Below are 16,482 nucleotides of genomic sequence, written 5' to 3' on the forward strand. Positions count from 1 at the left end.
GACATTAAAGTGAATGTGCTCAGTTAATTTGTTATAAACACTGACTAGCTTGCTTACTAAGATTGTGGTTAAAGAGATAGTTCACCCAAAAATGAAAATTCTGTTATCATTTATTCACCCTCAAGTTGTTCTAAACCTTTATGAATTTCTTTCTTCTACTGAACACAAAATATATATGGAAGAATATGGGTAACCAAACAGTTGATAGACCCCACTGATTTCTATTGGTTTGGTTACCAACAAAATGTCTGGTTTGGTTACAATTTTCTTCAAAATATATTCTTTTGTGTTCAGCAGAAGAAAGAAATTGATGCAGGTTTGGAACAATTTGAGGGTGAGTAAATGATGACAGAATTTTCATTTATGGGTGAACTATCCCTTTAAACTGCCGCTCCGCTATGACAGTAGTCAGCCTGAAAAGAGAAATCTGATCGTAAAAGCGGACAGTTTTAACTATAGTGCCACTTGCATCAATGATGAGAGAAAGTAGTTGCATTGGATAATAAATTGTGGTAAAAAAAATGACAAAATTATTCATTGGACCTAAAATTGCACTTGGTGGTTGTTGCTTATGTTGAGCAAATCTTTTTAGATTTATACTGACACCTAGTGTTGTGGATGCAGATTTACACAAAATCAAATGTTTTCAGTTACCAATCCTATTGTAGTTACCAATGCCATTGTAATGCATTATCAGACATCATTAACTTATTCCATTAGCAAAATTGTCCAATAACAGAGGCGTTACCGAGAGAAAGTCAGTAGTAGCCTGTTCAGCTGGTCATGTGATCTCAACATGGCAACCCCTAAATTAGTTTGAGCAACATATATAACTGAAATCTCATGTGTATACATGATTTTGCCAAAATTACTTTTTTCTGTAATGAGGAAAAAAATTACTGAGTGCACCTTTTAAGTGCGTTCTTCCTGTTTATTTGTGTGTGAGAATCATTTCAAATTCAGCCTCTACTGGTTTAGGATTGTGTGTTATGTAAAGTTACGGGAATGAGAATAGCTGTATTAATGCTTTGTAACCAAAAATGGGGAAACTGTGTGTAGCTAAAGGCTGTGTAGAGTGGTGTTATGATATTATTTCCCTGTACGGCATGATTGTGTGTAACCGAAAGGCTCCGCACACAGGTATTGTTGTATTGTTTAGCTGACTGAACAGCCGTGTGTGCGTTTAGCTGAACGCTGGGTTGTGTGTTCCTGACAGAGGTGTTGGTGGCGTCTGTTTCCCCCTCAGCAGTGACAGAGACAGGATGAAGAAACACATGCTCATAACGCCAAGGATTGCGGTGGCAGAAATCAAGGCACTCGTCACTGAATTCATTTTGAATGGAGGTCCGTTTAACTGTGCTGAAACACACACACACACACACACAGTGTTAGGAAGACTTCATACAATATGTAACCCACCGTTCAAATACTTATCACGCACTCTTTCTTTCAATCCTCTTGTTCATTTCTTGATAACACCACCTGCTTCTACCCTCTATTAACTTCTCACTGTTGGAAACCCTCCAACTCATCGTTATTTTGGTCATGGTTTTAAGCCGTGACATCCTTTGAGGAAAAAAAAAAAAACATTCCTCTATATTTTCAGGAGGGAGTAAGCATGCTTTTATCCTCCATCAGAAAAGCTACAGCTCTGAGATAGACGGATTTAGTCTCCTTTTAAAAGAGCTAAAGTGGAGGAAAAAGGAAGCCTTACCTAGTTGGGAATTATTGGTGGGTGTTTCATCTGTGGACAGAGGAGAATTCTTTTAGTGAGATGGCACATTTATTGCCCAAAGACGAATTTAAAGTGCTAAATCATGTCTCATATACATAACAGGCTCACTTTGAGAGTTGAGATACAATAACTTACGGTGTACTCAAAGTTTACTTTTTAGCAGTTTATCTGGGAATCATACCTGTGAGCTACTAGTTGAGCTACAAAAACACTACATTATAATTCATATCGTACCACTTCTGGTGATGATGGGTCCAGCGGTCATGACTGCGTTGTCAGAGGCCACACCGGTTCTTTCCGACGTGTCCCTTTTCTTCCTCTTACCGCAGATCTGTCAGGATGCCAATATTTGTGAATAATAAATGAACACAGTTCCAACTTGAAGTTTCTTTAGAAATTTCTTTCTTTTCTTAAAGTTAAATTAAATAACGGAAATTAAGCCTATTATAACCAATTAAGATTTTCTTTTTATAACTTAGAAAGTTTTCCTTACAAATTCTAATTACTTTAACTGAGCTGTTTTTGAAATTCCCATAAATTAAAGCCAGTAAAACCAAAACTGCATGACGCATATATAATTTGCATTATAATTTAAATAAAATTTTCTTTTTTTTTCCTTTTTTTTTCTTTTTTTTCTATATTTACTTCTGAAGGATCTTGTGACACATTTAAGACTGGAGTAATGGCTGCTGAAAATTCAGCTTTGCCATCACAGGAATAAATTACATTTAAAAAAAGATTATAGAAATAAGAAATATAAAATGGATTTTTAAATTGTAACAATATTTCACAATAATGCTGTTTTACTGTATTTTTGATCAAATAAATGCAGCCTTGATGAGCATAAGAAACTCCTTTTAAAAAAAAAAACATTTAAAAAAACTCCCCAAATAAATAAATAAATGATATAAATAAATGAAATAAATAAATAAATAAGTAATTTAAAAAAATAATGAAAATATTGTCACAATGCAAAAAATCTTGAAAGTCATTTCCTTTGAGCAAAATTCAATATCTTATTTCTTTCTTTAGGTTTTAGGGTGAAGTATGACCCAGACACGTTGACACGTTTCACCTAAAGCAGCCGTACTTACAGGCAAGAGCAGGGGGCAGTCGTCAGAGCGACACAGCTTGGTTACGCAGTGCAGAAACACAGTGGACATTTTCTGGTTCTTGTGCTTGACAAAGCGGAACACCTCAAAGGAGAAGCGGCCCATCTGGCTCTTCCCGTTCTCAAACACTGTTGTCTGCGGGTCCTTATCGCATCTGCTGGACCAGAGACAAGATACACTTAGCATTCAGCTTCAATTCTGCTTGTATACACCCACATATGTGCAAGCAAGCACACCCACATATCTAAAGAAAACATGGAATTACCCAAAGAAAAGGTCATATCGGAGTTCATCATTAGGATTCCCAGAGGGAGTCGTGTAACAGTAGTCCATCAGAACGTTCCACCTGTGGAGAGTGACATGCGTGAATCAGTCACTAAAACATGGATGCTTGAATAGGAAACCGCCCTATACGACCAAACCACTGTTGTTTCATATAGAAGTCATTTGTCTTATCTCTACTCGGGACCCATAATAATCTTTCCCACTCATTTTAGTGGCGCCCTTCCCTGGCCCTAAACAAGGCCGGCATTGAGTCACTAAGCATTCTTCCTTTAATTGGCTAAACTAGTTCTGGATCTATCAGATATAAGAGAGGAGGTCATTTAGGGAAGTGCTCTAACAATGCAGTGAAAGTCCAAAGACCATGTGTCTGTCTCAATTTACATTTGACCTCCATCAGATCGTTTAGTATCCAGTATCATATCTACAGTATGTTTTAGTATGTTTGGCCTCCTTGCAAGATACTCTTCTAAGATACATTTGTGTAACTGTAGTTTACCTCCTGTCTAGGTTGGTTGCTTTTACGGCGGCGAACACTCGTGTCTTCAAAGTAAGTCCAGACATTGGGATGGCAAGATTCTGGATGTATGTGGAGTCCTTAAACATTGAACACCACAGGTTAGGATCCCACACATGTTTGCTGAAAAATTACTAAATTATTTGCTCTAGAAATATAGAAATAAGCAAAATACAGCAATAAAAAAACATAAAAAACAACAAAACATACACCACACACATGCATTACAATATTTATCAAATACACACACACATATATATATATATATATATATATAAGCCGCTATATACAATAAATAATAATACATTTAAATAAATATTATATTATTTATATATTCTTTAAAATCATTTAAGAAATAAATTATAAATCATTCTTATTATTAGTATAAACTGTTTAAGAAAAAACTTTGGAAGTCTCTAGTATAGAAATGAGCGAAATATAGCAAAAAACTAAAAATTGAGCCATATCAGACATGGACTGGTCTGAACTGGACACATTCCATTATTTAAATAATTATCAAAAACAGAATAACAATGTTTAGTTTATGTATTGAGCACAGTGCAAAAGACGTAGATTGATCTCTATATATCGCTTAATTAAAAATGATAGCCTACTCTTCTACATGTACTCACATTGTATAGAAGTAAATTCAGCGTGCTCACAAAAGTGCCATTGCTGTCCTTCACTGATATCGCTGCAGCTGACCTTCGAACATAAGAAGCTATTAAAACATAATAAATATATTTTGCAGGCCAATTAATTCTGAAAGGAAAACTTGTGTAATAGTTTTTCCAGATTTACTGTCTGATGTCCTTGTAATCAACCGTACATTAGGTTTTACAACATATTCGTTGTGCATACTAATTTAATTATGCCTCACAATTCAGCCCATTAAATCTGAACAATAAGTGATAAATATTTGACAACATGCAATTTGTTACCTTTTTATCTTTCCTCAAAGTATTGTGAATAATTTTTTTTTAAAAGGACACAATAATGCATTGGTTTTGAAATGCAGTACTGAATTATATAACGTCATTATACAGTGATGAAGCCGACTTACGAAGCAAGCTGTGTGTTGTTGACCAGGTATTCCAGTGGGTAACTACAACTGAACTTGTAAAGCAGTCCTGGTAGGTAGCTGATGACCGTTGGGGGATCCGGAGTGTCAATGTATCCACCTATATTCCCAATCTGAACCAGGGAAAGATTCCCATATGCGTTGGGCCCCTGAGCTGTTGAGACCTACAGACACAGTGGCACTAAACTGTGATTGCTCTTCCTGAAACTAATGTACCTTCACCTCCATAATCCTCAACCTTTTTATCAATGCCGGATCTCTGCCGTCACCAAACCAAAGATAAATCCACCTCACCACAGATGTTCTTCATTTATAATGGCCAAACTGTCATAGAGAGAATACTGTCTCTCCAAACACAAGCTGTTTTTTAGCATTTACTGTAACAAATGTGTTTTCCTACTAATGACTGAACCTGAAAGCAAAGTTCTGGGTCCTTTACGGGATATGCTAATGTGAGCGAATGATTGTAGGCCGTTGAAAATTGTGAAAACAGGTGGTTTCTTACCACCAGTGCGTTTCCGCAAGCCTCCAACGTGCTGAGACTGATGCTGAAGAGCACAACCGTTGGGAACGTGTTGTTGTTGATGAACCCTCGGCAGTGGGCATCACCGTGACGCCCGTTCAGTGCCAGGTCAGTGTCGGTGTAGCCAGAGAAAAGCACCGGGCAAAAATTAATCTTCAGCGTGATGGTTTGCACTCCACAATACACGCTGATGTCCCGCTCAGCTGTTGAGAGAGAATGAGATACAATTAATTACGTGTCACTGATTAAATGCTTGCACAAAAAAAGAAAGAGCTCACTCACCGGGGAAACGGCTGTGAAAGTTGGCATCGCAGTTGAACCCATTGAATTGCGCATTGACTATTAAAGTTTTACTTACAATCAAAAGAATCACACACAAACGTTCCATTTCAGCGCCTGAGAAAGACAATGTATGAGCAAATTCTTTGGATTCATCAGAAGATGCTTCTTTTTCTGAAATCAGAGGGAAAAAAGCATGATTAGACTCTCTTCAAAAGGTAATTTGCCTGCATTGTTCTGTAATTATGCTATTAAATTTGAAGAAAACGGATAGAAAATGAGAAATCTGATGCTTTTGTTGGTGCTTCTGTTCAATCTGAAACCAATAATGAACGTAAATTGCTCTGAAGTGCTATTGCACAAACTTTGGGAACAAATCAACTCACCTCAATTTATATATTCAAAAAGCTGCAAATCTATTCAAACAGATTCACTTCCTGTAGGTATTTGTTAGTATGATGCTTTTACACAGACTTCTGCACGTTTCACCCTGACCTTGGTCCACTTTTGCCCTCCGTCTGCTTTAGCATCCCTCGCTCCGATTCGGAAGACTCACCCGTTTCCCTGGCAGCTGTAGAATCAGCGGTACTCCATCTGTTCTCGGCTGTGGCGCGAGACTGACTGGATTACCCAGCATCCCGGCAAAACAACTAGAAACGCGGCCTTGCTCTGAGGAAAAAAATTAAACATAAGAGATTCATTATTTGAACACGTCAACAGCAAAAGCGCTGTCTGGGGGAACATGGGAAAGTCCATCAAAAGTGAATGTGTTATACAAATCCTTTCACAGGCCCAGAAACATGAGCAGGTTTTGAAGTTTCCCACTCATATCCTTTCTGCTTGATCTTGCTCTGTCAGCGCTCACAAGTGGCCCCGCGCCGCATGTGGTCTGGGAGGGGGGGAATTATCTTTTCATCGGCTCCTGGACTGGGCTCGTCGCTGACTGAGCTGGCCTTTCTGTGTGCCAGGACGGTCTGGGTCGGGACCAGGATTGTCTGGACGCTTTAGATGCTTTGTTTGGCCCGGCTCAGTCAGCACTTCCCCAGCCGCCTCCCATGATGGTATCCCACCTGTCTGGCCGTGACCCCCACCCCTTTCCGACTGCTACTCTTGGCCTTACGTCAATTGTTGGCTAATGTATATGAGAATCTATATCACAAAAATGGGGTCTTCCGTGAATAAACACTCATGCTTCCATTATCTGCATACTTCTAGTAATGAATGCCTGTTCCAACCCTTCCAAATTTATAGCAGACTAATATATCATCAAATTAGCTGCCATTTATACATCATCATTTTTAAAATGCCTTTAATCTGCATGATTAATTGCCTTAGAATTGTCTCTACGGTCCATCCTTGCAGCAAAATGGGAAACTTGAATGATTTCGTTGTCCATTCTTACCTGATTAATCAAAGCTCAAGATGTTCGGGCTGCAGGCCAGCTCCAGCTGCAATACATCATCAGAAAAGTCGCTTGTCAATCTGTGCAAAATACAAGAAATCCAAAGGAGAAGAATTTTCAAAACTATGCAATACCATCCCAAACGGTTCAAATCCTAAATCCTCCTCGGATATTACAGAGACACGAATCGGATGAAGCTCTGAGCCCCTTCGGCTAGAACTCTGACGAAGTTTGCCTCAAGTCTTAGAATTTCTTCAGATGGAAGGGATTGTGGGTAAAATGGAGCTGTTGGTCTATAGCGGGGCAATTCAGTACTTGCGATAAGTATCTCTATTTATGCGCTTCCAGCAAATGTCATTCTTTCATTTTTCACAATTGAATGTCTCTATATGGCAGGCTATAGTGCTGTTTATCAGTGTGGCACAATCACATTCACCTTGGCAAGATATCAGGCCAAGCAGAACTGTAAGGATTTCAACATGTATTATTGCATTTACACTCTAGGATAGCACTCTTTTAACATCAGTTTATTAAATAAAATTAAGCTGTGCAAAATAAAAGCATTTATTTATTTATTGCAAAACGGCATCCTTGGATAAAATATGCCTTTTAAAACATTGTATATATGAAGAGTTCAGATGCAAAATTTTCTTCTAAAATGATCATTTTTATCAAGTTCGTATATTTAAGTTCAGTAATTTCACTTTAATGACAATTAATAGGTAATTTTCATTGCCATTTAAGTGAAATTACTGAATTTAAATATACAAGCTTGATAAAAATGATCATTTTAGAAGAAAATTTCAGATGCCACTTAGAGGCTTTTGCATCTGAACTCTTCATATGTTCTTGAGTGTTTGACTAGCTATTCATTGCTCAATTAATGGGTCTGGATTGGAACAATTACAGGATGTTTTTATAGTTTACGAATGTGTTTTGGGCTCATTTTAAACACTAAATAGAATGATGAAATGGCCTATCAAAGCCACCGGCAGGAATTGTGTTTACGAACAATGCAACACAAAGGCTGTATCTATTTTTATATGGCTGGCATTTGGACTTGCTTCATTTTCTTGTCTTTTATTTATTTATCTGATGACTTTATTCAGAATGCAATGAATAATGTGGGTCATTAGGAGGTCAGTGAGAAAGTCAGTAATGCAATATAAAACCGACAATAACAGGAATGACAATGGCATATCTAACCTTTCTTGAGGTCTTTAGTGTAACCAACAATAATATTTGATCACCCTTTCTTAACAGAATACTATCTGCATATCTTGTATCATAAATCAGACTATAGTTTCTGAGAAAATGCATGACTCTTTTTTAACAGGGTACAAGTAATTACTGTTTTTCTACTAGCCGTGTGAAATGCCATCAGTTGGCTGGCAAGCAGGTGTCAGGCCCAGAGCATCAATCACTGCGGCCTGCATGGAATTAGGAACTATGAGCATCTGTCTCTGTTTGGTTGTCATGGCTATCCGACAGACAGGATACACCTGGTCTAGTGAAAAGAAGAAAAAAGCAAAAGAGGAATTTTAAACAAGGGAATACACTTTTGGTGGCATGCAAACCACAAGTTTTGTTAATTGCCTCTGTCTCTCTCAAAGTGTCACCAGATTTGCTTTGTTGCTTAATTGTGCCATGTTTATTCATAAAGGTTTATAACTGGAGGCACAGTTAATTTAAACTTATTATGATGTAAATTTGATTTGAAATCTTACTGAAATGATTTAAGGCCACAAATTGGCTGTTAATTTTGCAATTCAGCCTACATTAGAATGACTTTGATGGGGCCGACTCAAAATGAAGTTCTATAAAACATTATGAACATACGAAAATAATCATCATAATACAGAGGGACCAGAAATACCTAAATAAGGGCATGTCCTGATTTTGCCGAGTTGATATTTTGTTGATCCTAGGACAACATTCTAACATTTAGCCCTTAACCCCTATACCTAACCCTAAAATTATTCCTAAAATCAAAGGGAAATGACAGTGAATAACGCTGATAGAAGCACCTAACCCTGGTTGTAAGCCTAAACTTGACATAAACTGCAAACTTGTCCCTCAAATCTGATTGGTTGATTGGAATGTTGTTCCAGGATCAACAAAGATGTTGATCCAGGAACATATTGCACTTGGTGAAATCAGGTTCTGCAACATAAGGACAGCTGAAATACTTTCAAAATGTTCACCATGTTTCTAATATGGAAACAAGTCAGCTGTGTGCAGACAGAGAGATGGCGTGTGAAAAAGAGAGAGGAAAGTCTGTCAGTGACAGGTCTCTGGCCTCTGTCGGGTACAGCGCAGATGAAAATGTCTTTTCTGTTTTCTGTAGATTGTATTGTCTGTCACAGCGGCCAACTTGGTTACCTCCTAACTGTACCTGTCAGCAAAGAGTACATTGCTTGTCATCTATGTAAGCCTTCATCCAACACAGAAACAGTTATATCTGCTGTTGAATGGGGTAATATAGCACATGCTATAGAAAAAAAACAACATATCCATGTCGTGCATCTGACATATCACTTTTCTCCTCACACCCTTCTAATGACCCATTTTATACACTGTAAAAAATTATATGATCAATAAGTCATAACAACATATGTTTTTACATTGCTTTAACTTGTAATATTAACAACTATTAATTAAGTAATAACTAACAATGCTATTTTCAGCTTTTTTTTTAATAAGTTATACAAGATTCAAATAATTTTTAAGTCAGTAATGCAATTTAAGTTGAAATAACTTAAACATCCAAGTTGATTGTACTTAAACATTTAAGGCAGCAATTTTTTTTTTTTTCACAGTGTAGGTGTCTTTGAGGTAAATATTTTTCTTTAAATGTTCAGTTTCACAGTTCAGACATTTCTATTAAAAATAAGATATGTCAATATGTTTTGTGAAATACATGACTTTCACAGGGTTAACTTAAGGATGCTTGAAGCAATAAGTTTAGGTCAGAAAGAATAAGCAATATTAATTCAATCTTAATCTGTCCGTGTGAATTAATTAGATCAGGTTCGATGATATGATTAATTAGTCATTTTTTCATTGTTTTAATAATTTTTTATTGTAAATAGTCTATATCGTATTAAATAAAATCTTCCTTAAAATTTTTTTTTATTTTTTATAAGGGTTTATACTGTGAGCGAGACAGTTTATAGAGTTCAGTCACTGCTGGACAGCGTTAGAGGAAACTTTTGTGCATGTGAGAGATCTCTGTTGGACTAAACAGACAGAAAAGCAGTGTTTCTGGTCCCAGGTGGCAGAAATCACAGGATGCCTTATTGTTCATGTGTGAAACACAAGCCATGTGGTATTCAGACCTGAGGGACACACCTTTTCATTATGAGACATATCTATAACCAGCTCTCTCCTCACAGACAGAGATTCATAAAAAAACAGCATACAAAATATCAATATCTTGTGTGTCAGGATTGTAATGCAGGATCTCAAAACAAATAATAAATAATAATAATTAATATTATATGATACAAATAATTATATGAAATAAAATAAAAAACAGTGCCAATAAGGCAGATAATAAAAGCTATTAACATTTTGCATAGATTACATGTAAAAGGATCCCCAACTTTTTTAATACTATACTACCACTAAAAATAAAAATAATAATAATACAATAATTAGTAGTAGTAGTTGTAGTATACAAATAATTATTTAATATAAAAATAATTATAAAGACAGTGTCAGTACTTTAATGCAGATAATAAAAGCTATCATTTTTGTGTAGATGTCAAAGTATCCTGAAAGTTAACGATAATACTACGCAAAATATAAATACAAACTATTAAACTTTCTATAGTAAGTTACAGATATCAGTAATGATTATAATATTATTTTTCTAAAACTAATTATTATAATTATATAAAAATTGGTGTATCAGTACTGTAATGCAGAAAATAATTAAAAACTGCATTTTCTATATTATTATTATTTAGGGTATTGTTTTTAATAATAAAAGCTATTAGCATTTGGTGAAGATTACGTCAAAGGATCCTGAAAGTTATATATTATATTTATTATGTAAAATATAAATATGGTAGAATATGTACTGTAAATAGAAAAAGATGACATGCACCTGCGATCTCTCAAATGGATGTTGTCAAGATGCTCTTGAAAGTTTGTGAACAAGGACATATAGACCTGCATGTGCATATCGCCCTCTACCGGTAAGACTGCAACACAATGAACACTGATGCCACCTGTGCAATACTGTTGATATTAGTCAATCTGCTCCATTTATCACAGACGAGCCTCGTCCTGAAACCGATCAGTGCTTTTGTGCATTAGTGGCTCATTCAATCTCTGAGACCTTCCCCTCTCTTTTTCCTCAGCTTGAGTTTTAATTACACCAGTGATCTGAATTTTGGAATGCTTTACAGCATGCACACATCAAATAGGCCTATGCTTTTAAAATGTGTGGGTATTTACATGGTGCACTAAAAAACGACTACTTTAATAGGCCTATATTTTTCTTGAAAACTCTCATTCACGTGGATTCCCGCTAATTCAGTCACACTTTCTATTTTCTTGAACACAGGAAGATATTCACAAAATACTGGTGCATATGTACTTGTAAGCAGTCAATATTGGAATGCACCAAGCTGAACAAGACATACGAATATGCAGGACATTGCAGTTTCTGCAGGCAGGGACACTTACAAACTGAACACAACCAGCATAGGTCAACATACTGTAAGTATAATCAACTACTGTAATTTGCGTCAATTATTTAAGCTTTAATGATGCAGCTCAGTATATCGATTGCCTTAAAACGCACTATTTTTTTCTCAAGTAATGTTTTCTGTACTTGCATATTTTTATCACTAGATGTCTCCCTTTTATAATGCATTTTGCAAGGAAAGAGTCAGAAAGCCAAATAAAAATTTTCACTGAGGGAAATTTATGTAAAATGCTTTATGTATGTGATTGCCTTTCACACAAGTCAATCAGCTGGAAAGGAGTAATACGTAATTAATATATTAATTAATCATAAAATTGTGAAAACTGAAAACTTTATTTTCCCTTTTTTATTTTAGATTATAAGATTATAGTAATTACTATATTATTGTATTATTGTGAAGATTTCTACTGAATAATATGTATGTGTGTATACACACTTTCTAAGCTACTTGTAATATATAGCCTACATATTGAATTATTTTTAACTATTAGGCTAAATAAAGACATTTAATTAATGACATGTCTATTATGTTCTAAAAAAAAATTAAGAAGAAGAAAAGTATATCGGAGTCACTATATTAAAACCATGAAACCATGAATTGTGTTGGATAAATTCCGTCACGTGAACCGTCGCCCTGGTAGATAATACACAGAATCTGTCCAGCTAGAGCCGCCATTTTGGCTCATAATCCAAATCGTAGTACTCACTTTCTACGTGGTGTGAGGACCCCGGTCTGATGGTTAGAGCCAACATGGCGTCGTTACGCACAAACCATCCAACATCCATATAAACCTTGGGAGGATCCTCTGAAAAGAGGAAACAGACCCGCCATTTTCCTACGAGCCTTTTAAACCCAGCAGGGGGAGGCAAGATCCGATAGGAGAGCCACTGAGGAGGAAAAAGGGGGAGTTGGGAGAGAGAGAGAGAGAGAGGGTGAGAGGAGAGGGAGAGGGAGAGTGCGTGACAGAGGGGTTGAGAGAGAGGACGCTGCTGTTAATAGAGGAGGAAACGTTGGGTACGTAAATGTCGCGATCAGCTGACGGCATACATACAGAGCAAACTTCATTTGGACTCTCTAAAGAGCCGGATGAGTCTTCCTTGCGATCTCATTTCTTTTCTCCCTTTTTTCCCCAGTCAGGTGGCGGAACAGCGCACATCCCAGGGACTACCAGCATTGCCGTTGGATTTAACAGAACGAGTAGATTTTCCCCCCTCTTTTGTTGTTTTCTCCCTTTTTCTGTTTGTTTAAAACTGCGAAGATGTCTGGACAAAGCATAACGGATCGGATAACGGCAGCGCAACACAGCGTTACTGGTTCCGCGGTGTCCAAAACGGTGTGCAAGGCGACCACGCACGAAGTCATGGGGCCAAAGAAGAAGCATTTGGATTGTAAGTGTCATGGGATTTTGTACTATGTGGCTATCGGACCCACGTTTGAAAGTTACGTCAGTCAGTCACTCGTCGCCCTGGGAACGAGAGGTTCGGGGCTCGAGGCCTGCAAAAGATTCCCGTTCAGTACTGCTCGTTATATCTAAACAGCTTCCTCCAGCGACCTTTGCTGATGTTCAACCTGTGACTAGTTATCATTTGTGTCCCCTTTGCATGGAGTTTTCAGATAGCATGAGTACAGTGCAGCGCATTTAATGATTTAACTTGCTAACTAATAATTAACCACATTTGAAAAAGGAGCCCATCTGCTGTCTAATTAGGACACTTGCAGATTTAGTCGAATGGATTCATTGAGGAATCTGATGATTGCAAACAAACGTGCATTTGCTGCACAAGAAAATCACTCATACTTTATGTCTTTTGATTTGGCAAAACGAAAATACAGCATGTTTTATTAGTCACGTGATGAACAAAAGGGATAGTTCACCCAAAAATGAAAATTCTGTCATTAATTACTCAACCTCATGTCGTTCCAAACCCGTAAGACTTTCGTTCATCTTCGGGAATGAAATCTGAGAGCTTTCTGTCCCTCCATAGGCAGCTACGCAACTACCACTTTGACGCTTCAAAAAGTTCATAAAAAGATCATAAAACTAATCCATATGAATTGAGCGGTTTAGTCCAAATTTTCTGAAGAGACTTGATCACTTTATATGATGAACAGATTTTATTTAGGCTTTTATTCACATTTAAACATTGATCAGCGAACATAAACAGAAGCTCAAGCGAACCTGCTTGACGCGCGATTACAAACCTTCTGGTTCTTGCGGAAACCCAAACATGCTGCGTAAAGGCTCTTTTATACTCCAGTTCGGACTTGTATTTATACTACTGAAAGTGTATGCTGGGGTCCGCTTGGTGGACGTGTTCCACACAATTGCAGTAGATCGCCGTGTACACTTTCACACACACAATTTCCCTCCACGAATTATTGCACATCTGACTGTCTTTATATTGTTTTAACGACGGATTGTAGAGGTCTAGGTAGCGATGGACTTCTTCACACAGCCTCTCTTCAAATTTGACATCCATGTTGTTTTCCAGCGCTTGCGCAGTTGGTGTTTTTGTAGGATAGTGAAAAATTCTGTCACTAATTACTAACCCTCATGTCGTTCCAAACCCGTAAGACTTTCGTCACTATCCTACAAAAGCACCAACTGCGCATGCGCTTGAAAACAACATGGACGTAGAATTTGAAGAGAGGCTGTGTGAAGAAGTCAAAAAAAATGGGAGGCATGCAGGCCCTCGCGCACGTGGAAAGTATAACAAAGCCTTAACTTGAGAATAAACCTCATTGGTTCTCGCTGAACCTCAAACGTGCTGCGTAACACGAGAATGAACTTCATTGGTTCTTGCTGAACCTCAAACGTGCTGCGTAACACAAGAATGAACCTCATTGGTTCTTGCTGAACCTCAAACGTGCTGCGTAACACAAGAATGAACCTCATTGGTTCTCGCTGAAGCTCAAACGTGCTGCGTAACACAAGAATGAACCTCATTGGTTCTTGCTGAACCTCAAACGTGCTGCGTAACACGAGAATGAACCTCATTGGTTCTCGCTGAAGCTCAAACGTGCTGCGTAACACAAGAATGAACCTCATTGGTTCTTGCTGAACCTCAAACGTGCTGCGTAACACGAGAATGAACTTCATTGGTTCCTGCTGAAGCTCAAACGTGCTGCGTAACACAAGAATGAACCTCATTGGTTCTTGCTGAACCTCAAACGTGCTGCGTAACACGAGAATGAACCTCATTGGTTCTCGCTGAAGCTCAAACGTGCTGCGTAACACGAGAATGAACTTCATTGGTTCTTGCTGAACCTCAAACGTGCTGCGTAACACGAGAATGAACCTCATTGGTTCTTGCTGAACCTCAAACGTGCTGCGTAACACGAGAATGAACTTCATTGGTTCTCGAACTACAAGCGAACATGCTTGAGTGTCCGTTTACCACAAATGATGTGTTAGCTGATGAATATTTATATGTGAATAAAAGCCTATATTCAATCTGTTGGACTAAACCACTCAATTCACATGGATTCATTTTATGATCTTTTTGAAGTGTCAAAGTAGTTGCAAAACTGTCATTGGAGGGACAGAAAGCTCTCAGATTTCATCAAAAAGATCTTCATTTGTGTTCCTCACGGGTTTAGAATGACATGAGGGTGAGTAATTAATGAAAGAATTTTCATTTTTGGGTGAACTTATCCCTTTACATTTTTGTTTTTTCTTCACTCACAGCTATCCAGTTGTTTTAAAAGACTTGAAAATATAGTTCATTACTAAAGTGTATGGATTTGGTGTTTCATGGCATTTCATGGTACTTTTTGTAACTTACCTGATACCTGACTCATCTTACCTGAGTGATATTTCAATATTAACATGAGCGGAGTGGAATAAAGAAAGTGTTTAGCAGGACTGATATTCAAAATGGTAAGTACGCACTGCTTTGTTTATGGTTTGTTTATCTGTAGCCTGCAGCGTCGGTTTCCCTTTTTGAATGACGAATATATCTGCAGAAATAGACCGTTGTCTCATTTACACACAAGTCACAGAACGCGCATTCTAGCTGACCGTCGGCTGTAGTTCTCTCGGTGTGTTCAAGTGCAGTTTTTTACCCCAACGCGAGGCGACAACACAGTCTGCTCTCATCAGCGCTAGTTCATCAAGTCTTACAGACTTTGGAGTCTTCCACAAACCTTATAGTTTTTCAGTTCTTTGGTTAAGGTTCATTTCACAATTAAAGTGAAGAACATGCTGACTGTTAGAAGTAATGCAACATTCCTACTGTGGCAGGTGTTTATTGAAGACTGTGTTGTAATTAGCTCAATCCTGGCAGCGGCTGAACTCATGAGACAGTTCTGTCTTGTTAACGTTTTATGTAGATGTCATATTTATTGCTGAGTGAGATTTTCTCAGTCTCCCACAGGTAAGACTGACAGGTCCCGCAGGTCTGCTGACAGGTTTCATAGAGCCTGAAAGATGCCCAGTGTTTTCTTATAATTCTAAGGAAGAATGGCCTCATTTAGGAGTCAGGACCCATCTTGACCAATTTTAGTCCTGTGATTGTTTGTGACTTTTTTTGTGAGATCTGAAGCCTTTGATTAACTGTTAATCAACTACAGTTTGTTCTTAGATTTTTTTATTTTGCAGTATTTACTTGCAGTAAAATGCTTGATTTTTTTTTTTTATCATTCTGGTGTGTGTGTTTCTGCACAAATGTCGGTGAATGTGGCGCCATGATTGGAGGCAAATCAAGGCTGGTGGCACCACCACATCAAGTCTTTCACCGCACACTGCTTGTTTACATATAGCTTTTTGCTTTCGTTCCCACCCTACAGTGCTAATTTCCTCATGGCGAAACTATTTTTAGCTAGGTCTTGACA

At 37.6% G+C, this 16,482-nt stretch overlaps 2 protein-coding genes across 22 annotated transcripts in view; one reads left to right on the forward strand and one right to left on the reverse strand.

Annotated features, from left to right (window-relative positions):
- Positions 1–375: 375 nt before the first annotated feature.
- zpld1a (zona pellucida-like domain containing 1a) lies at positions 376–12,495 on the reverse strand. 3 transcript variants are annotated; one of them, XM_084105037.1, is made up of 13 exons: positions 12,356–12,495; positions 6,932–7,011; positions 6,086–6,198; positions 5,533–5,703; positions 5,233–5,453; positions 4,710–4,891; positions 4,279–4,351; positions 3,629–3,726; positions 3,113–3,193; positions 2,830–3,001; positions 1,970–2,066; positions 1,715–1,744; positions 376–1,359 (listed from the first exon to the last, which is right to left on the reverse strand). In XM_084105037.1, the coding sequence occupies exons 4-13, from the start codon at positions 5,636–5,638 to the stop codon at positions 1,184–1,186; spliced, it is 1,236 nt and encodes a 411-aa protein (XP_083961163.1). In that variant the 5' UTR covers positions 5,639–5,703; positions 6,086–6,198; positions 6,932–7,011; positions 12,356–12,495; the 3' UTR covers positions 376–1,183. The 3 variants fall into 3 exon arrangements, with proteins under 3 accessions (XP_083961163.1, XP_083961162.1, XP_083961161.1); XM_084105036.1 differs by having other exon boundaries at positions 2,830–3,004; XM_084105035.1 differs by having other exon boundaries at positions 2,830–3,004; positions 6,086–6,678.
- Positions 12,496–12,900: 405 nt separating this feature from the next.
- The window catches only part of picalma (phosphatidylinositol binding clathrin assembly protein a), a 42,614-nt gene continuing 39,032 nt past the window's right edge, over positions 12,901–16,482 (forward strand). For all 19 annotated transcript variants that reach the window (XM_084105014.1, XM_084105030.1, XM_084105027.1 and 16 more), the window contains exon 1: positions 12,901–13,037. In XM_084105014.1, the coding sequence (XP_083961140.1) occupies positions 12,908–13,037 (130 nt within the window). In that variant the 5' untranslated portion in view covers positions 12,901–12,907. The remainder of the gene's footprint in view (positions 13,038–16,482) is intronic.

Source organism: Abramis brama (genome assembly GCF_963993115.1).
Source record: "Abramis brama genome assembly, chromosome: 25".
In the NCBI taxonomy this organism is placed as follows: Eukaryota; Metazoa; Chordata; class Actinopteri; order Cypriniformes; family Leuciscidae; genus Abramis; species Abramis brama.